This window comes from Giraffa tippelskirchi, chromosome 4 (genome assembly GCF_054371585.1).
Source record: "Giraffa tippelskirchi isolate mGirTip1 chromosome 4, T2T-mGirTip1v1.2.pri, whole genome shotgun sequence".
NCBI classification, from domain to species: Eukaryota; Metazoa; Chordata; class Mammalia; order Artiodactyla; family Giraffidae; genus Giraffa; species Giraffa tippelskirchi.
The window spans coordinates 91,917,769-91,940,785 of NC_137278.1; the positions used below are offsets into that span (position 1 = coordinate 91,917,769).

The 23,017-nt window shown below is 39.2% G+C and overlaps 1 protein-coding gene across 1 annotated transcript in view; it reads right to left on the reverse strand.

Moving 5' to 3' along the window:
- TACR1 (tachykinin receptor 1) overlaps positions 1 to 23,017 on the reverse strand; it is a 147,120-nt gene that overhangs the window by 50,909 nt on the left and 73,194 nt on the right. The window contains exon 2 of the mRNA XM_081595867.1: positions 1,663 to 1,857. Within this exon, the coding sequence (XP_081451993.1) occupies positions 1,663 to 1,857 (195 nt within the window). The remainder of the gene's footprint in view (positions 1 to 1,662; positions 1,858 to 23,017) is intronic.

Consider the following 23,017-nt stretch of genomic DNA (forward strand, 5'->3'; position numbering starts at 1 on the left):
AGTTTATAAAAAGAGCTTTATTTCAGAGGGCCACCCCACCTTTGAGGGAACCTTCTGGCTTGAACATGTTCTCGGGTCCTGAACAGCTTGTAAAGCTATGCTCTTTCCCCTGCTGTGACTCTGCTCAGGCTTGTAGTTTCATTTGAAAGAAAAATGTTCACTATCTCCTAGGCTGAGCGTTAATCCTCCCACTGCTTGATCAATTAAATCCCACTGTCTGTGTCTGGAAGGCAAAGTCTGAGCTTTACATACTGCTTTCTGGTAAGACACATTTCAGTGTTCCATGGAACAGGTGCAGCAGTGTAACTCTGTGTGCAACAGGCTTTTGGACCCTCAATATAGGGGACCAACAGGTACAGTGTTTCATTTTACCATTTAAGAAGTTCAAAGGTCTATAATGATTATACTATCTAATGAATTTGTTTCAATAAAAATGTCTTTCATATGGCACTGAATAGCTTACAAAGTGAGACTATATTATCTTGTTTGCTGTTCAAAACGATTGCTTACTGGAAGTAATGCCTTATTATGGTCCATTTAACAACCAGGGGAGACTGTGATCTTGCCCAGGGTCACATAGCTAGTAACTGACAATCTTGTAATTAAACCCAGATCTTCTGTATCCTAACCAATGGTCTTTTACAATTCCCTTAATAAACCCAAGATTGGAAAATTATAGAGGTCTTTCAAAAGGAATCACATCATCAGTGTGCTTTGAGTCCAGAAAACTGGTGCAATATAAATGTCATATTGCTGCTCACTTGGAAGAAAACAAAGAAAAGGCCATTTTAATGTTGCCTCTAAGACAAGAACTCTTGGAAAAATATGCCAGAATAGCTTCAGAAAACTCTAAATATGACCAGTTAAGTCCCTGGAAGAGAAGTAGGTCTGCCTGTTGGGGACCTGTAACTCATATGGTTTCAATGTTCTAGCCTTGCCTTCCATGCATTTCACATGCATAGGTATTTTTCCAGCTGAAAAATCCCGTAAAGTAGGTGTTTTGGTTTAGTTTTCCCCAGAGACAGATCTTGAGATAAATATTCAAGTGCACATAACTTATTTGGAAGGAGAAACGACAGTAGGGAGTGGATATCAAAGGCTATGTCACTGAGCCAGCTATCACCAGGGTGACTGGAGCTTAATTGTAAGAGGAAACCCTGAACATAGAAAACACACACCCCACAGAGACATCCCACCTGAAGGGTGAGGGAGCTGGAGTGTTCATATGCCAACTCCCATCAGTCATTTTTTGAGAACTGCTGGGAGTAAGGGTTGGTGTTAATTCCCTCACTCCCTGGCATGCTGTGCAAGAGAGCAAAATGGCATTCTTTAGGTGGAGAAGAGATTTCAAGGCAAAGAAATGCAGACATCAGCAAGGCAAAGTAACTGTTTGTTTTAGCATTCATTTGGTTCACTGGCAGGAGGAATATGGAAGTGCACCCAAATGACCCAGGCCTTATATTATAAAACTTTTCATTCAAAGTCCAGAATAGTATTTGGGACATAATAGTTCCCTCATAACTATGGACATACCAACCTGTAATCAGAGTGGTTGTGAGAAATACTTACAGATACAAATTAAATCCTAATCAACAAAAGAACATGGAAAGAAAGAAGGAACAAGAGAAGGCAAAGAAGACACTGGGAGTCATCTCTACTCACACTTTCTCATAAATCTTGTTGGGATGCTCTGGCCATTCGATCATGCACACCACTCTGTTGGGCATGGTCTCCGTGGTTGAATAGTAGCCCTGGGGGAAGGCCAGGAGGAGAGCCAGGATCCAGATGACACAGATGACCACCTTGGTGGCTGTGGCCGACAACCTGGGCTGGAGGGGGTGGATGATGGCCATGTACCTGGAATGGAGAAGAAAGGACCAAATTCCAATTTGGTCACCAAAATCTGCATTAGTGATTATGCATTTTTCCTGCCCAGTGAAAAATTCCTTAGAAACCCTTTGAGTCCTGGTGATTTTTATAACTATTCTAACCTTAAGCTTTGTGATTTTTATGACATGAATGCAAAAACCTGTAAGAAAAATCAGCCAATATCTTAATATTTTTGAACCCATCTGGCAATATCCAAGGAGAGAAATTTTCATCCTTGTAACTCTTATGCTAGGCACATGATGCCCCAGTATATGTTGGTGGCTTACAGCAAAATCAGAAAAATAAGAACAATTTGTGAATTTATTCAACATCAAGTCTACCTTTATCTTTTTTAGATTAAGGAATAATTTTGATAGAAATAGTAGTTTTTAAAGTCCTGGTATGACAGTTTAAAAGGCTAGCAACCCTGTACAGGTCCATACAATTTGAAGGCAAGTGAATGTGTGTGAATGAGAAGCAATAGTTTCTGAAGAAAACTTCACCAATTCAGTGTGTGGTTAAAAAAAAGTATGCTTCATGAAAAGAAAGAGACTCTCCACCTTCTGAGACAGACACACTTTAGCATATTAAAGGCCAGGGTGGATGAAACATTTTGCAGGAAGAGTGAAGCAAAATGAAGGATGACTTCAGGCCTGGAGCCATTTCTCCATCTCTTGCTTGGGATTGAGCACTGAATGGTGTCATCTGAATGAGCGCCCATGTCCAAATTTGTGTGTTGCTTTTCAAATTCAGCAGAGATTTTAGAAATAACAAATATTCCAATCAGCATTTCATATCAGTTATAATCATATCAATTCTGCCTACTGCATTTAAAAAGTCAAATACCTTTTAAAGGAATAGGTTTAGCCCAGTCCCCTAACACTACTACCCTGAGCTATTGAGGTGTATGGTGGGCAGGAACCAAGCAGCTTGGGGTGGACCATAGCCCATGCCCCTTCTGGGGTGCTGCTCCCTCCCCCCATATTGTGAGGACTTCTGCCTGGAAGTCAGGAAGGTTGTTCTTGAGAGGGTGCTGGACTCAAAGTGGCCACTGTCAAGTACTTCTACCTCACTGGCCTAGATACAGAGTCCTCACAGGGGGAAGAAGAACCATGCCTCACATCCTTTCCCATCCCTTTGTTACTATTTTACAGTCTTAATACCTGCCAATAACTACTGTCTACACCGAAAAACAATTTCCTTTCTTGAAAAGTTCCTGGATCCATCCCTTTGAATTATGTCTGACACTGCCTTTGGGATTTAAATATCCAAGAAAATCTCAGAATCATGCACTTAATTCTCTGACATGCAGGTGTTTCTGACTTCCATGGGACTGAAAAGTCAATGGAGACAGAAATGAGCAGACAAATAGAATAGCTGCCAGCTGGCTCCATGTAATTCTCTTTTACAGTGTTTGGAATCTAGAATCTTTAGGCTGATCCAATTCCTCCTTCCCCCAAATCCCCACCTCTGATAACCACAAATCTGATCATTTTTTTCTATGAGTTTGCTTTTGTTTGTTTTTGAAGTATAATTGACCTACAACACTATGTTCGTTCTTGGTATACAACACTGTGATTGGATATTTCTGTGCAGTTTAAAATGATAACCTTAAGAAATCTAGTTACAATGTGACATATACAAATATATTACATAATTATTGACTCCCCACACCGTATATTTCATACCCATGTCTCTACTCTTGTTTAAATATTACAGTCATTGTGCCCCTCCTTTGCCAAACACAAAGTGCCAGCATGACCTTGAAAACTTTATCACCTATTTGGGAAATAAAATTATGCCTTAAAAGACAGACACTAAGGGGAGGTAGTCGTGAAGTCAGGAGAGGGTTGAATCAGAAAGAGACTTGCAAAAGATATTGTGGTGGAGGTGAGTAATAATCTATAAATCTCTGGGGATGTTTCCTTGGTTGAGTTGGTGGCTATAAAGTCTGTCACTCAGCTGCCTACTACAGAGCATCAATAGGGCAAAAACAACTCTCAACATGCAGTGAATCAAACATTGTCTGGCTACTTCCAAGGGAGGTTCAGTGTACTGCAGACCTGATGAACTTCCATACTTGCAGTGGTATTCTAAAAAGAATCTTGAGAAGTCTTGAATTCTGTCCTGGTTCTGCATCTTTTTTCCTGCCTGACAGCAATGAAGTCTTTCCTGTTTCCTCTTAGGTCACGGAATGGTTGTGGAAACCCTGGAATCAGAGCCAACAGAGGTGGATTTATGCAATTATTGTTGTCTTCTTTCGAATTTGGCCAGTGGCTGAACCTGGATGGTCATGACTAGTGTCTTTTTGAGTATTTGCATTACTGTTGTAGAATTGTTTACCGAAGCATTTCCCAGAGGAAAGATCTTTCCTCTCCAAAGCTGGACCTGCAGCCATGAAGATGCCTGTCTCAGCTGCAGCATCTCTCAGGCTCCTGCTTTCACTGTGACTGTGCATTCTCAGACTTCACAGGAGCTTAGGGAGAATGCATAAAGGAGAATGTAGTAATTACACTGTCCCTCTTGGATGTCATCTCAAATACAAAGTTTTAATTTACTTTTAACTCAGAACAAATGTTAAAACATAAGTAAATGTAATCTAATACTCATCCTCATGCCCAAACTGGTGATGTACCACTCAGAATGTAATGTGACTGGGGCTTAATGGGGATTGCATCAGCATATTGGTGCTGTAGCTCCAAATAGGTGGCAGAAAGCTATATTTTATTTTTATTGCAAAAACTGCAATTTGGAAGCCCATTTCAGTTAACTCTGCCACTTCTTGAGTGTAGGAGATATTTCAGTGATGGATGAAAGTATTGTACATAGAAAGCCAGAGGGAAAAAAAGATTAACTTTTAAAGTCAAACATATATATTTTCATTTGTATGAAATAGAGCTATTTATAAATCTCTCTCCTCTCCTTTCTTTTTTCCTCTCTTCTTTCTCTTTCAGTTCTCACTTCTGGGGCTTATGTGACACACTTCTTTCTTAATTACCTCAAGTATAGTACCACTTAGATGACTTGTCTGCAGATGGGTGCATATTTTCTTTCTAGCAGTCCATTTGTAGTTTATATTCCATTAACTATACTTATATATTTATTTGTAACCATCCCGAATAATTCTTGCTTATTCACTTGTAAGTTATCACAGAGTAAGTGCTGCAAGCCCCGGGAAATTATGTTCAATAAATATTTATTGACTGCATTGTGCTCATAAGACTACAAGGCAGTCAATGAAATGTCTTTCCAGTATATACATTAATCAGCAGGCTGTCAGAGACTGTCCAGAGGCTGTGTGGGAGGTGGGTTATGTTCTCCACTTCAGGTTGTTTCAGTCCCATGAGGGCCATCGGCTCTGATTTGAATTGTATGTGGCCTCTCAGATGAAAACTTGAGGTTCTATCTTCCTTTTGCATGATTTTGCATATAAAAAGAACTCTCCATCTAGCCCCTTAAATTTGGCAAAATATAAGTTTGCATATCTTAAAAATCACAGAGTGAAACAACCTTATTATGAGAAAGGATTCTTCTGACAAGCTGCAGTATCATCATAACTGTCTCCTATGCTAGCCCTTAGTCATTTGGCAAAGAGAATGTTTTTCCTTTGCTAGGAGATCTGTCTTACCAGGTCTTTCTTCTACACTATCCCCTCCAATTCTGGTCCTTGCCCTCCTGATTCCCGCTCACTTCTTCCTGTAATGGTACAAGTTTTGGTTTTTTTTTTTAGGGATTGCATCTGCCTGGGTTCAAATGACCAGGAGGAGTGACAGCTGAGAGCATGGCTACCTCGTCTCTCTTTGTCCTCCACAGATTTTCTGAGAATGGTAGTTGCATGTTAATATCTTTGGCTTTCTCAGTGCCTAGAATATGGTAAACACTCAATGAACACTTAACTGAATAAATGAATGTGTAAATTTCTTGACACATAGGAGGGACTCCATAAAGGTTGTTGAATAATAATACATGCAGCAGGAAAAGCACATGCATATTATACCTTTGTTTCTCACAGTGTGAACATATGTGAGAATAATGTGTTTCTGCCATACAGACATTTGAGATCATCCTTGCAGGAGTGACACCACTGGATCCAGGTCTTCAGAATCTCCTAGCTCTTAACATTTAACTCTTAAATTCTCAGTAAGTATTTGTCAAATAACTTTTGCATTGACCAGTTTATTGGAAACTGTACAAAACTCAGTCTTTCTACATGGTATCTCCCTTTGGCTCTTCCTCTGAACAAGAGGTCACTTCATCCTTTCTCCTACTCCCCTCCATTTCATTATAAGGAACACCATTCCCTTAAAGGAGCACACAGTTTTCTACGCAAGGCCACTAACACTTTGTCAGTTTGGGTTTTTTCCAGGACATTTCTTTAATTACAAAATTCAGGGACCTCATTTAGCCAGATCACTTGATGAGAAACTTTGTCTGTTTAACTAAGACAAAGCTCACAACCTATAAATGAAGAGGTCTTTGAGCAGCCAATCGAGATGACCAGAGTTTACACACCTACTAAAGCATTGTGGTAATGGCAGAGCCCCTCACATTCTCACTGCTCTGCTATGCATAACTCCAAATAGCCTGAGTTTTTTGCCTCCAAGCCCAAGTAGATTTGTAACACTGTTAGTGAACTCATTTCAAAAAGTAGCAAATGACAAGATCGCAGTGAAAAAGACCATAAAATTTCAAGAGGTGTGCAGCGTGCATGCTTAACCATGTCCAGCTCCTGAGACCCCACGGACTGTAGCCCGTCAGGCTCCTCAGTCCATGGGATTTTCCAGGCAAGAATACTGGGGTGGGTTGCCATTTCCTTCTCCAGGGAATCTTCCCAACTCATGAATCGAACCCAAGTCCCTGGCACTCCTTGCATTGGCAGGTGGATTCTTTACCACTGAGCTACCTGGGAAGCCTGGGAAGATTTCAAAGACAAGATGGAGTCAAGAGCCTGTGACAATTTAGAGTGAACTGAAGGAGGGGATGTGGCTGATTTTGTCCAAGCTCTCCTGTTCAAGTGTGATCAAAGAAGGACTAATGTAGTTCAAAGATGATTCAGATATAAAGTTTTCAACCAGGGCTAGCATAAAAGTACACATGACTAAGGCCTGAAATGAACTATGGGTAAAATTCAGTAAATGTCTAAACCAAATATACTATCTTGAGTGTTTTGAGGAGCAGCTAAGATGACAGAGTAGGAAGACCCTGAGCTCAACTCCTCCCATGGGCACACAAAAATTAGAACTATTTGTCTGTGATAATGGCAGGATTTCCCATAACTAAATAGATTTAAGGGACTAGATCTGATAGACAGAGTGCCTGATGAACTATGGACAAAGGTTAGTGACATTGTATAGGAGACAAGGATCAAGACAATCCCCATGGAAAAGAAATGCAAAAAATCAAAATGGTTGTCTGAGGAGGCCTTAAAATACCTGGGAAAAGAAGAGAAGCAAAAAGCAAAGGAGAAAAGGAAAGATATTCCCAACTGAATGCAGAGTTCCAAAGAATAGCAAGGAGAGATAAGAAAGCCTTCCTCAGCAATCAATGCAAAGAAATAGAGGAAAACAACAGATTGGGAAAGACTAGAGATCTCTTCAAGAAAATCAGAGATACCAAAGGAACATTTCATGCAAAGATAGGCTCGATAAAGGACAGAAATGGTATGGACCTAACAGAAGAAGAAGATATTAAGAAGAGGTGGCAAGAATACACACAAGAACTGTACAAAAAAGATCTTCACGACCCAGATAATCACGATGGTGTGATCACTCACCTAGAGCCAGACATCCTGGAATATGAAGTCAAGTGGGCCTTAGAAAGCATCACTATGAATAAAGCTAGTGGGGGTGAAGGAATTCCAGTTGAGCTATTTCAAATCCTGAAAGATGATGCTGTGAAAGTGCTACACTCGATATGCCAGCAAATTTGGAAAACTCAGCAGTGGCCACAGGACTGGAAAAGGTCAGTTTTTGTTGCAATCCCAAAGAAAGGCAATGCCAAAGAATGCTCAAACTACCGCACAATTACACTCATCTTACATGCTAGTAAAGTAATGCTCAAAGTTCTCCAAGCCAGGCTTCAGCAGAACATGAATGTGAACTTCCAGATGTTCAAGCTGGTTTTAGAAAAGGCAGAGGAACCAGAGATCAAATTGCCAACATCCGCTGGATCATCGAAAAAGCAAGAGAGTTCCAGAAAAGCATCTATTTCTGCTTTATTGACTATGCTAAAGCCTTTGACTGTGTGGATCACAATAAACTGTGGAAAATTCTGAAAGAGATGGGAATACCAGACCATCTGACCTGTCTCTTGAGAAACCTGTATGCAGGTCAGGAAGCAACAGTTAGAACTGGACATGGAACAACAGACAGGTTCAAAACAGGAAAAGGAGCACGTCAAGGCTGTATATTGTCACCCTGGTTATTTAACTTATATGCAGAGTACGTCATGAGAAACGCTGGGCTGGAGGAAGCACAAGCTGGAATCAAGATTGCCGGGAGAAATATCAATGACCTCAGATATGCAGATGACACCACCCTTATGGCAGAAAGTGAAGAAGAACTAAAGAACCTGTTGATGAAAGTGAAAGAGGAGAGTGAAAAAGTTGGCTTAAAGCTCAACGTTCAGAAAACTAAGATCATGGCATCTGGTCCCATCACTTCATGGGAAATAGATGGGGAAACAGTGGAAACAGTGTCAGGCTTTATTTTGGGGGGCTCCAAAATCACTGCTGATGGTGATTGCAGCCATGAAATTAAAAGACGCTTACTCCTTGGAAGGAAGGTTATGACCAACCTAGATAGCATATTTAAAAGCAGAGACATTACTTTGCCAACAAAAGTCCGTCTAGTCAAGGCTATGGTTTTTCCAGTGGTCATGTATGGATGTGAGAGTTGGACAGTGAATAAAGCTGAGCATCGAAGAATTGATGCTTTTGAACTGTGGTGTTGGAGAAGACTCTTGAGAGTCCCTTGGACTGCAAGGAGATCCAACCAGTCCATCCTAAAGGAGATCAATCCTGGGTGTTCATTGGGAGGACTGATGTTGAAGCTGAAACTCCTATACTTTGGCCAACTCATGCGAGGAGTTGACTCATTGGAAAAGACCCTAATGCTGGGAAGGATTGGGGGCAGGAGGAGAAGGGGACGACAGAGGCTAAGGTGGTTGGATGGCATCACCGACTCGATGGACATGGGTTTGGGTAAACTCCGGGAGTTGGTGATGGACAGGGAGGCCTGACGTGCTGCGATTCATGGGGTTGCAAAGAGTTGGAGATGCCTGAGCGACTGAACTGAAATATATAAAGAAGCAGGAGACACCCTCTTCTCCTCCTGGTCACCTGTATCTCCCTCCTCCCTCTTCTCTTCTCTATGTAACTCCGTGAACCTCTCTGGGTGTTCCAGACTGTGGAGAGCACATAGGGAATTGATTACTGGCTAGATTACTCTCTCCCATTTTAACTCCCTGTCTTCTCCTCCTGATCACTTCTATCTCCCTCCTCCCTCTTCTCTTCTCCATGTAACTTTGTGACCCTCTCTGGGTGTCCCTCACTGTGGATAAGTTTTTCACCATTGACTTAGATGTTTTATCATCTGTGCCATATGGATGGAGAAGTTTTGAGGATAATGTAAGAATAAAACTGAAAGCCATAGGCAGGAGGCTTAAATCCATAACCTGAGGACACCAGAGAACTCTTGATTCCAGAGAACATTACTAGATAAGAGCTCATCCAAAAGCCTTCATACCTACACTAAAACCAAGCTTCACCCAAGAGCCAAAAAGTTCCAGAGCAAGACATACCACACTAATTCTCCAGCAATGCAAGAACACAGCCCTGAGAATTAAAATACAGGCTGCCCAAAGCCATGCCAAACCCACAGATACCAAAAAACTCACTACTGGACACTTCATTGCACTCCAGAGAGAAGAGATCCAGCTCCACCCATCAGAACACAAATGAAAGCTCCCCTAGCCAGGAAACCTTGACAAGCCACTAGTCCAATCCCACCCAAAGGGAGCAATCTCCACAATAAAGAGGAACCACAAACTTTCAGCCTACAGAAAGACCATCCCAAACACAGCAATCAAAACAAAATGAAAAGGCAGAGAAATATTCAGCAAGTAAAGGAACATGATAAATGCCCACCAAACGAAACCAAAGAGGAGGAGATAGGGAGTCTACATGAAAAAGAATTCAGAACAATGATAGTAAAGATGATCCAACATCTTAAAAACAAAATGGAGTTACAGATAAATAGACTAGAGACAAGGATTGAGAAGATTCAAGAAATGTTTAACAAGGACCTAGAAGAAATAAAAAAAGAATCAATAATGAATAATGCAATAACTGAGATCAAAAGCACTCTGGAGGGAACCAACAATAGAATAACTGAGGCAGAAGAAAGGATAAGTAAGGTGGAATATAGAATGGTGGAAATAAATGCAGCACAGAGAAAAAAAGAAAAAAGAATTAAAAGAAATGAGGACAACCTCAGAGACCTCTGGGACAATGTTAAACACCCCAACATTTGAATTATAGGAGTCCCAGAAGATGAAGACAAAAAGAAAGGGCATGAGAAAATACTTGAGGAGATAATAGCTGAAAACTTCCCTAAAATGGGGAAGGAAATAACCACCCAAGTCCAAGAAACCCAGAGAGCCCCAAACAGGATAAACCCAAGGTGAAACACCCAAGACATATATTAATCAAATTAACGAAGATCAAACACAAAGAACAAATATTAAAAGCAGCAAGGGAAAAACAACAAATAACACACAAGGGGATCCCCATAAGGATAACAGCTGATCTTTCAATAGAAACTCTTCAGGCCAGAAGGGAATGACAGGATATACTTAAAGTGATGAAAGAGAAAAACCTACAACCCAGATTACTATACCCAGCAAGGATCTCATTCAAATATGAAGGAGAAATCAAAAGCTTTAAGACAAGCAAAAGCTGAGAGAATTCAGCACCACCAAACTAGCTCTTCAACAAATGCTAAAGGATCTTCTCTAGACAGGAAACACAGAAAAGGTTTACAAACTCGAACCCAAAACAACAAAGTAAATGGCAACGGGATCATACTTATCAATAATTACCTTTAACGTAAATGGGTTGAGTGCCTCAACCAAAAGACAAAGACTGGCTGAATGGATACAAAAACAAGACCCCTATATATCCTGTCTACAAGAGACCCACCTCAAACCAAGGGACACATACAGACTGAAAATGAAGGGCTGGAAAGAGATATTCCACACAAATAGAGACCAAAAGAAAGCAGGAGTAGCAATACTCATATTAGATAAAAAAGACTTTAAAACAAAGGCTGTGAAAAGAGACAAAGATGGACACTACATAATGATCAAAGGATCAATCCAAGAAGAAGATATAGCAATTAAAAATATACATGCACCCAACATAGGAGCACTGCAATATGTAAGGCAAATGCTAACAAATATGAAAGGAGAAATTAACAGTAACACAATAATAGTGGGAGACTTTAATACCCCACTCACATCTATGGATAGATCAACCAAACAGAAAACTGGCAAGGAAACACAAACTTTAAATGATACAATGGACCAGTTAGACCTAGTTGATATCTGTAGGACGTTTCACCCCCAAAACAATGAATTTTACTTTTTTCTCAAGTGCACATGGAACATTCTTCAAGATAGATCACATCCTGGGCCATAAATCTAGCCCTGGTAAATTAAAAAAACATTGAAAATATTTCAAGCATCTTTTCTGATCACAATGTGGTAAGATTAGATTTCCACTACAGGAAAGAAAAACTATTGAAAATACAAACGTATGGAGGCTAAACAACATGCTTTTGAATAACCAAAAAATCACAGAAGAAATAAAAAAAGAAATCAAAATATGCGTAGAAACAAATGAAAACACAACAACCCCAAACCTATGGGATTCAGTAAAAGCAGTGCTAAGGGGAAGGTTCATAGCAATACAAGCTTACCTCAAGAAACAAGAGAAAAATCAAATAAATAACCTAACTTCACAGCTAAAACAACTAGAAAAAGAAGAAATGAAGAACCCCAGGGTTAGTAGAAGGAAAGAAATCATAAAAATTAGGGCAGAAATAAATGAAAAAGAAACAAAGGAGACCATAGCAAAAATCAACAAAGCTAAAAGCTGTTTCTTTGAGAAGATAAATAAAATAGACAAACCATTAGCCAGAATCAGCAAGAAAAAAGGGAGAAGAATCAAATCAACAAAATTAGAAATGAAAATGGAGAAATCACAACAGACAACACAGAAATACAAAGGATCATAAGAGACTACTATCAGCAACTATATGACAATAAAATAGACAACTTGGAAGAAATGGACAAATTCTTAGAAAAGTATAACCTTCCAAATCCGAACCAGGAAGAAATAGAAAATCTTGAAAGACCCATCACAAGCAAAAAAAATCAACACTGTAATAAAAAATTTTCCAACAAACAAAAGCTCAGGACCAGACGGCTTCACAGCTGAATTCTACCAAAAATTTATAGAAGAGCTAACACCTATCCTACTCAAACTCTTCCACAAAATTGCAGAGGAAGGTAAACTTCCAAACTCATTCTATGAGGCCACCATCACCCTAATACCAAAACCAGAAAAAGATGCCACAAAAAAGGAAACTATGGGCCAATATCACTGATGAACATATATGCAAAAATCCTCAACAAAATTCTAGCAAACAGAATCCAACAGCATTATTAAAAAGATCATACATCATAACCAAGTGGACTTTATCCCAGGGATGCAAGGATTCTTCAATATTTGCAAATCAATCAATCTGATACACCACAGTAACAAATTGAAAAGTAAAAACCATATGATTATCTCAATAGATGCAGAGAAAGCCTTTGACAAAATTCAACATCCATTTATGATAAAATTCCTTCAGAAAGTAGGCATAGAAGGAACATACCTCAATATAATAAAAGCTATCTATGATAAACCCACATCAAACATTATCCTCAATGGTGAAAAATTGGAAGCATTTTCCCTAAAGTCAGGAAGAAGACAAGGGTGACCACTCTCACCACTACTATTCAACATAGTTTTGGAAGTTTTAACCACAGCAATCAGAGAAGAAAAAGAAATAAAAGGAATCCAGATTGGAAAAGAAGAAGTAAAACTCTCACTGTTTGCAGATGACATGATCCTCTACAAAGAAAACCCCAAAGACACCACCAGAAAATTACTAGAGCTAATCAATGAATATAGTAAAGTTGCAGGATACAAAATTAATACACAGAAATCCTTTGCATTCCTATATGCTAACAATGAAAAAACATAAAGAGAAATTAAGGAAACCATTCCAGTCACCATTGCAATGAAAAGAATAAAATACTTAGGAATAAATCTACCTAAAGAAACAAAAGACCTATGTATAGAAAACTATAAAACACTGATGAAAGAAATCAAAGATGGAGAAATATACCATGTTCATGGATTGGAAGAATCAATATAGTGAAAATGAGTATAATACTGAAAGCAATCTATAGATTCAATGCAATCCCTATCATGCTACCAACGGTATTTTTCAGAGAACTAGAACAAATAATTTCACAATTTGTATGGAAATACAAAAAACCTCGAATAGCCAAAGCAATCTTGAGAAAGAAGAATGGAACTGGAGGAATCAACTTGCCTGACTTCAGACTATACTACAAAACTACAATCATAAAGACTGTATGGTACTGGCACAAAGACAGGAATATAGATCAATGGAACAAAATAGAAAGCCCAGAGATAAATCCACACACCTATGGACACCTTATCTTTGATAGAGGAGGCAAGAATATACAATGGAGAAAAGACAATCTCTTTAACAAGTGGTGCTAGGAAAACAAATCAACCACCTGTAAAAGAATGAAACTAGAACACTTTCTAACAGCATACACAAAAATAAACTCAAAAGGGATTAAAGATATAAACATAAGAGCAGAACCTATAAATTCGTAGTGGAAAACATAGGCAAAACACTCTCTGACATAAATCACAGAAGGATCCTCTATGACCTATCTCCCAGAGTAATGGAAATAAAAGCAAAAATAAACAAATAGGACCCAATTAAAATTAAAAGCTTTTGCACAATGAAGGAAACTATAAGCAAGATGAAAAGACAGCCTTCAGAATGGGAGAAAATAATAGCAAACAAAACAACTGACAAAGAATTAATCTCAGAAATATACAAGCAACTCCTACAGCTCAATTCCAGAAAAATAAATAACCCAATCAAAAAATGGGCCAAAGAACTAAACAGACATTTCTCCAAAGGAAACATACAGATGGCTAACAAACACATGAAAAGATGCTCAACATCACTCATCATCAGAGAAATGTAAATCAAAACCACAATGAGGTACCATCTCACACCAGTCAGAATGGCTCCTATAAAAAAGTCTACAAACAATAAATGCTGGAGAGGGTGTGGAGAAAAGGGAACCCTCTTACACTGTTGGTGGGAATGCAAACTAGTGCAGCCACTATGGAGAACAGTGTGGAGATTCCTTAAAAAACTGGAAATAGAACTGCCATACAACCCAGCAATTCCACTGCTGGGCATACACACCGAGGAAACCAGAATTGAAAGAGACATGCGTATCCCAATGTTCATTGCAACACTGTTTACAATAGCTAGGACATGGAAGCAACCTAGATGTCCATCGGCAGACGAATGGATAAGAAAGCTGTGGTACATATACAAAATGGAATATTACTCAGCGATTTAAAAGAACACATTTGAATCAATTCTAATGAGGTGGATGAAACTGGAGCCTATTATACAGAGTGAAGTAAGTCAGATAGAAAAACACCAATACAGTATATTAACGCATATATATGGAATTTAGAAAGATGGAAACGATGACCCTATATGAGAGACATCAAAAGAGACACAGATGTAAAGAACAGACTTTTGGATTCTGTGGGAGAAGGTGAGGGTGGGATGATTTGAGAGAATAGCATTGAAACATGTATATTACCATATGTGAAATAGATCACCAGTCCAAGTTCGATGAATGAAACAGGGCACTCAAAGCCGGTGCCCTGGGACAACCCTGAGGGATGTGATGTGGAGGGAGGTGGGAGGGGGGTTCAGGACACCCATGGCTGATTCATGTCAATGTATGGCAAAAACTACCACAATATTGTAAAGTAATTAGCCTCCAATGAAAATAAATTAATTTAAAAAAAAAAGGAGGAGACATGTAGTAGGCGGGCAAGACATGATATAGTGAAGACCCGTAACCCTGGGGAAGTAACCAACAAACAGGAGGATAATCACAATTGTAGAGGTTCTTCCCAAAGAGTGAGGAGTCCAAGCCCCACACAGAGCTCCCAAACCCTATGTGAATTGCGGTCCTTTGCTTAGTCCTTGGAAGAAAAGTTATAACCAACCTAGACAGCATATTAAAAAGCAGAGACATTACTTTGCCAACAAAGGTCCGTCTAGTAAAGGCTATGGTTTTTCCAGTGGTCATGTATGGATGTGAGAGCTGGACTATAAAGAAAGCTGAGCGCTGAAGAATTGATGCTTTTGAACTGTGGTGTTGGAGAAGACTCTTGAGAGTCCCTTGGACTGTAAGGAGATCCAACCCATCCATCCTAAAGGAGATCAGTACTGGGTGTTCATTGGAAGGACTGATGTTGAAGCTGGAACTCCAATACTTTGGCCACCTGATGTGAAGAGCAGACTCATTTGAAAAGACCCTGATGCTGGGAAAGATTGAAGGCAGGAGGAGAAGGGGACAACAGAGGATGAGATGGTTAGATGGCATCACTGACTCGATGGACATGGATTTGGGTAGACTCTGAGAGTTGGTGATGGACAGGGAGGCCTGGCGTGCTGCCGTTCATGGGGTCACAAAGAGTCAGACACGACTGAGCGACTGAACTGAACTGAACTGACTAGGAAGGTGAGTCCCCAAACATTGGGCTTTGAAGGCTACCCAAGTTTGCATATGGGAGAGCTAGAGGGCTTGAGGAAACAGACTCTGTCTGGCCTTAAAGGGTGCCTGCAAAATTTCACACTCTCCCAGACCAAATACAGAAGCAGTAATTTGAAAGGAAACTGGATCAGATCCAATTTCTGATCTTGGAGAGTCTTTCAGAGAGGCAGAAGGAAACTGGGATTCCCATTGGAAACATAGACTGCCAAGGCAGCCGTTTAAAAAGAAAAATGAACAATGATGTTTATTTCATATTAAAAGCAAACAAATAAAAAGCAACCAATCAAGTTAAAACCACACACCACCTGATGTCAGTAAGGATACTGATATTTTAATCTCCCAAGCTGTTTGTAATGAAGGCTTTTAAGCAATTCTGTTTTCTATAATGAAAGCTTTAAATGGGGCCAGGATAGCTGGTGTCAGCAGATTTTTTCAAATTTTTAATTAGAGGATAATTGCTTTACAATGTTGTGTTGGTTTCTGCTGTACAACAACATGAATCAGCCATAAATATACATATATCCCCACCTTCTTGAGCCTCTTATTCCACCCCTCTAGGTTGTTACTGAGCACCAGGCTGAGCTCCCTGTGTTATACAGCAACTACCAACTAGTTATCTATTTCACACATGGTAGTGTTTATATGTCAATGCTACTCTCTCAATTCATCCCACCCTCTATGGGTGGGACATGACTATGGGTGGTATAATCATTTTGACAATATTGATTCTTCCATTCAAAGAACATGGTTTATCTTTCCATCTGTTTGTGTAATCTCTGATTTCTTTCATCAGCATCTAATAGTTTTCAGAGTACAGGTCTTTGGTCTTCTTAGATAGGTATACTTCTCTTTCTGATCTTTTGTTGTTAATGTATAGATATACAACCAATTTCTGTGTATTAAATTTGTATCCTGCAACTTTACAAAAATCATTGATGAGATCTACTAGTTTTCTGGTAGCATTTTTAGGATTTTCTATGTATAGTATCATGGCATCTACAAACTGTGACCACTTAACATCTTCCTTTCCAGTTTGCATTCCTTTTATTTCCTTTTCTTCTCTGATTGCCATGGGTAGGACTTCCAAAACTATGCTGAATAAAACTGTCAAGAGTGGACATCTTTGTCTCGTTTCTTATCTTAGAGGAAATGCTTTCACCTTTTCACCATTATGATGTTGGCTGTAGGTTTGACATGCATAGCTTTTATTGTGTTGAGGTATGTTCCCTCTGTGACCTCTTTCTGAAGAGTTTTTTATCATAAGGGAGTATTGGGTTTTGTCAAAAGATTTTTGCAACTAATAAGATGATCATATGGCTTAAATTCTTCAATTTTTGATGTAGTATATCACACTGATTGATTTACAGGTGTTGAAAAATCCTTGTATCCCTGAGATAAATTTCCCTTGATCATGGTGTATGATTCTTTTAATGTGTTACTGGATTTGGATTGCTAGTATTTTGTTGAGGATTTCCTGCATCTATGTTCATCAGTGATATTGGCCTGTAATTTTTTGTGTGTATTATCTTTGATTTTGGTATCAGAGTAATGGTGGCCTCATAGAATGAGTTTGCAATTATTTCTTCCTTTGCAATTTTTTGGAGCAGTTTCAGAAGAATATATGTTAACTCATCTCTAATGCTTGATAGAATTTGCCTGTGAAGCTATTTGGTCCTGGACTTCTGTTTCTTGGGAGTTTTTGCATCACAGTTTCAATTTTAGTACTTGTGATTGACTGGTTCATATTTTCTATTTCTTCCTGGTTCATTCTTGGGAGATTATATCTGTCTAAGAATTTGTCCATTTCTTCTAGGTCATGCATTTTATTGGCATAGAGTTGCTTCTAATAGCCTCTTACAGTCCTTTGTATTTCTGTGGTGTCCATTGTAACTTCCTCCTTTTTCATTTCTAATTTTATTGATTTTTCCTGATAAGTCTAGCTAAAGAAAGATTTGTCAGTTTTATTTTTTTCAAAACATCAACTTTTGATCTTTTGACCAAAAGTTTAAATTGATCTTTTCTTTTGTTTTCTTCATTTCTATTTATTTCTTATCTTTATAATTGCTTTCCACCTACTAACTTTGGATTTTGTTTTTCTTCCTCTAGTTGCTTCAGGTGTAAGGTTAGGTTGTTTATTTGTGAGTTTTCTAAACTTCCTTCCTAGAACTGCTTTTGCCATATTCCATAGGTTTTGAATTATTGTCCTTTCAACTTCTTTTGTCTCTAGATATTATTTTATTTCCTTAGTGATCCATTGTTTAGTAGCATACTGTTTGGCCACCATGTGTTTGTGTTGGGTTGTTTTTTTTTTTTTTTTGCATTTTTCTTGTAGTTGATTTCTAATCTCACAGAGCTGTGGTTGGAAAAGATGCTCAATATGATTTCAATCTTAAATTTACCAAGACTCATTCTGTGGCTCAGCATGTGGTCAATCCTGGAGAATATTCCATGTGCCACTGAGAAGAATGTATATTCTTCTGCTTTGATATCAAAGGCTCCATAATTACGGCTTGCTTGCTGAGTTGCTTCTGTCATATCCGACTCTTTGTAATCCTCTGGATGTAGCCTGCTGGACTCCTCTATCCATGGGATTCTCCAGGCAAGAATATTGGAGTGGGTTGCCCTTGCCCTTCTCCAGGGGATCTTTCCAACCGAGGGATCAAACCTGTATCTCTTATGTCTTAGGCATTGGCAAGCAGGTTCTTCACCACTAGTGCCACCTGGGCCCTCTGTTATTGTGTTAATGTCAGTTTCTCCATTTACAACTGCTTGTAATTGCTTTATATATTGAATTGCTTCTATGATGGGTGCATATATATTAATATTTACAATTGTTATATCTTCTTAGACAGATCCCATGATCATTATGTAGTATATTTCTTTGTCTCTTGTTATGGTCTTTATTTGAAAAATCTATTTTGTCTGATATGAGTATTGATACTCCAGCTTTCTTTTGATTTCCATTTGTATGGACTAATTGTTTTCAGTCAGTATGCATCTATATATCTGAAGTGGGTCTTATGTAAGCAGCATATATATGGGTCTTGTTTTTGTAATCATTCAGGTAAACTTTAGGTTGGAACACTTAATCCATTTACATTTAATGTAATTATTGATATTCATGCTCTTATTTCACATTTGCAAAAACTTGCTTAAAACTCAGTATCCAAAAAGCAAAGATCGTGGCATCTGGTCCCATCACTTCATGGCAAATAGATGGGGAAAAAAATGGATACAGTGACAGACTTTATTTTCTTGGGCTCCAAAAATCACTACAGATGGTGACTACAGCCATGAAATTAAAAGATGCTTGTTTCTTGGAAGAAAAACTATGACAAATCTAGAAAGCATATTAAAAAGCAGAGACATGACTTTGCCGAAAAAGGTCCATATAGTCAAAGCTATAGTTTTTCCAGTAGTCATGTACAAATGTGAGAGTTGGACCATAAAGAAGGCTGAGCACCAAAGAATTGATGCTTTTGAACTGTGGTGTTGGAGAAGACTCTTGAAAGTCCCTTGAACTTCAAGGAGATCTAACCAGTCAATCCTAAAGGAAATCAACCCTGAATATTCATTGGAAGGACTGATGCTGAAGCTGAAGCTCCAATACTTTGGCCACCTGATGTGAAGAGCCGACTCACTGGAAAAGACAATGGTGCTTGGAAAGATTGAAGGCAGGAAGAGAAGAGGACAACAGAAGATGAAATGGTTGAATGGCATCGCTGACTCAATGGACATAAGTTTGAGCAAGGTTTGGGAGATGGTGAAGGACAGGGAAGCCTGGCATGCTGCAGTCAGTCCATGGTGTTGCAAAGAGCTGGACACGACTGAGAAACTGAACAATAATGCTCTTATTACCAAAAAAATATTCAGATTATGATACAATTGCACGCTTTTCACATGCTAGCAAAGTCATACTCAAAATCCTTCAAGTTATGCTCCAGCGATACTTGAACCGAGAACTTCCAGATGTACAAGCTGAGTTTAGGAAAGGCAGAGGAATCAGAGATCAAATTGCCAACATTCATTGGATTATGGAGAAAGCAAGGGAATTCAAGAAAAACTGCTTCATTGACTTCGAAAAAGCCTAAACTGTGAGGATCACAATAAACTGGAAAATTCTTCAAGAAGTGGGAGTACCAGAACACTTTACCTGTCTCCTGAGAAACCTGTATGCAGGTTAAGAAGCAACGTTTAGAACCTGACATGGAACAATGAACTGGTTCAAAATTGGGAAAGGAGTATGTCAAGGCTGTATATTGTCACCCTGCTTATTTAACTTATATGCAGAGTACATCATGTGAAATGTGAGGCTGGATGAATCATAAGCTGGAATCAAGATTGCCAGGAGAAATATCAACAACCTCAGATATGCAGATGATATCACTCTAATGGCAGAAAGTGAAGAAGAACTAAAGAGCCTCTTGATGAGGGTGAAAGAGGAGAGTGAAAAAGCTAGCTTGGTAAACTCAGCATAATAAAAACTAAGATCATGGTATCCAGTCCCATCACTTCATGGCAAATAGGAGAGAAAAAGTGGAAGCAGTGATAAATTTTACTTTCTTGGGCTCCAAAATAACTGTGGATGTTGAATGCAGCCATGAAAATAAAGACACTTGCTCCTTGGAAGGAAAGCTATGACAAACCTAGGCAGCCTGTTAAAAAAGCAGAGACATCACTCTTCTGACAAACGTTTATATAGTCAAAGCTATGATTTTTCCAGTAGTCATGTATGGATGTGAGACTTGGACCATAAACAAAGCTGAGCACTGAAGAATTGATGCTTTTGAACTTTGATGTTGGAAAAGACTCTTGAGAGTTCCTTGGACTGCAAGGAGATCAAACCAGTCAATCCTAAAGGAAATCAACTCTGAATGTTCATTTGGAAGGACTGATGCTGAAGCTGAATCTGGCCACTTGATGCAAAGAGCAACTCACAATTTTTCCCAGATGCTGGAAAAAACTGAAGTCAAAAGGAGAAGGGGATAGAGGAGGTTGAGCTGGTTAGATAGCACCACAGACTCAATATACATGAATCTGAACAAATTCTGGGAGATAGTGCAGGACAAGAGCCTGCCATGCTGCAGTCATAGGACTACAAAGAGCTGGCCACAACTTACTGACTGAACAACAACAACAGTGCTCCTATTCCCATTTTCTTATTTCTTTTTTATTTTTTTAGATCTTTTTCTTTCTTTCCTCTTTTGCTTCCTTCTCTTGTGATTTGATGACTAACTTTAATGATCTGTTTTGACTCATTTTTTTTCTGTCTGGTGTAGATTTTCAGTTTGAAGTTCCATATAGGATTTGATTTAATAGTCTATATATAAACAAGATCATTTTCAGTTGCTGGCCTTTTACTTTTGGGTGCATTCTGAATATCCTGCATTTATACTCTTATCTTGTCACAATTGCTGGTTTTGATATCCTGTTTGCGTGCAGATGATTTCCTACATTTACTTTTTTTGCCTTTACCAGTGAGTTTTCTGTTAATAATTTTGTTGTTTTTAGCAGTGGTTTTTATTTTGCTTAGAGAAGTTCCTTTAGCATTTGTTGCAAATCTCATCTGGTGGTGCTGAATTCTCTTAGCTTTTGCTTGTCTGTAAATGTTTTGATTTATCTGTCTAATCTAAAAAAGAGCTTCCCTGGGTAGAGTATTCTGTTGTAGCTTTTTCCCCCGTTGACCCATTTAAATATATTATGTCCCTCCCCTCCTTTCTGATCTGCAGAGTTTCTCCTGATAAAGCAGGGGATAATCTTATGGGATTCCCTGGTATCTTATTTGTTGATTTTCCCTTGTTGCTTTTAAAATTTTTTCTTTGTCCTTAATTTTTGTCAGTTTGATTACTATATATCTCAGAGTGTTCCTCCTTGGGCATTCTGGCTGGGACTCTGTGCATCCTGGATTTTGGTGACTGTTTCCTTTCCCATGTTAGGGAAACTATCAGCTGTTATCTTCAAATATCTTCACAGGTCCTTTCTCTCTCTCTTCTCCTTCTGGGAGCCCTATAATGTGAATGTTGGTGCATTTAATGTTGTTACATAAGTCTCTTCCCTGGAGGAGGGCATGGCAACCCACTCTAGCATTGTTGCCTGGAGAATCCCTATGGACAGAGGAGCCTTGTGGACTGCAGTCCATGGGGTCACAAAGAGTCAAACACAACTGAACAACTAAGCACAGCACAGCACAGCATAAGTCTCTTAGATTGTTTTCCTTTCATCTTTTTTCAAATTTTATTCCACGGCATTGACATCCACCATTCTATTTTTCAGGTCAGTTATTTGCTCTTCTTCCTCAGTTACTCTGCCATTGATATCTTCTAGTGTATTTTTCATTTTGATTACTGTATTTTGCACTTCTGCTTGTTTGTTCTTTAGTTCTTCCGGGTCTTCATTAACATTTCTTGTATCTTCTCCAAGTGTGCCTCCATCTTCTTCTGAGATCTTTGATCACCTTTACTATCATTACTCTGAATTCTTTTTTGAGTAGATTGCCTATCTCCATTTCACTTAGTTGTTGTTCTGTGGTTTTATATCATTGTTCACTTGAGACATATTCCTCTACCATCTCATCTTGTCTATCTTTCTGATTATTATGTCCTTAACACAGACTGCAGAGTTGTAGTTTTTCTTGCTTCTGGCATCTGCCCTCTGGTGGATAAAGCTGTCAAAGAGCTGGCTTACTAGTGGGAGGGACTGGTTCCTGCCTGCTGGTGTGTGGAGCTGGATCTTATCCCTCTGGTGGCAGAGCCATGCTTGGGAAGACTTTATGTGATCTGTCTTCTGATGGATTGGGCTGTGTTCCTGCCCTTTTGGTTGTTTGGCCTGAAGTGTCCCAGCACTGGTGCCTACAGACTGTTGGGTGGGGGTAGGTCTTGGTGGGAAATGGAAATCTCTAGGAGGGTTCATGCCAATGATTACTCACCAGAGCTGCTGCTGCCACTGTTGTTGTCCCTGCAGTGAGCCATAGCCACCTCTTGCCTCTGCAGGAGACCCTCCAGTACTAGTAGGTAGGTCTTGCCTAGTCTCTTATGAGATCACTGTTTTTTTCCCGGTCCTGGTGCACACTAGACTTTGTGTGCACCCTCCAAGAATAGAGTTTCTGTTTCCCTCAGTCTTGTGGAACTCTTGCAATCCAAACCCACTGACCTTAAAAGCCAGGTTCTTTGGTAGCTCTTCC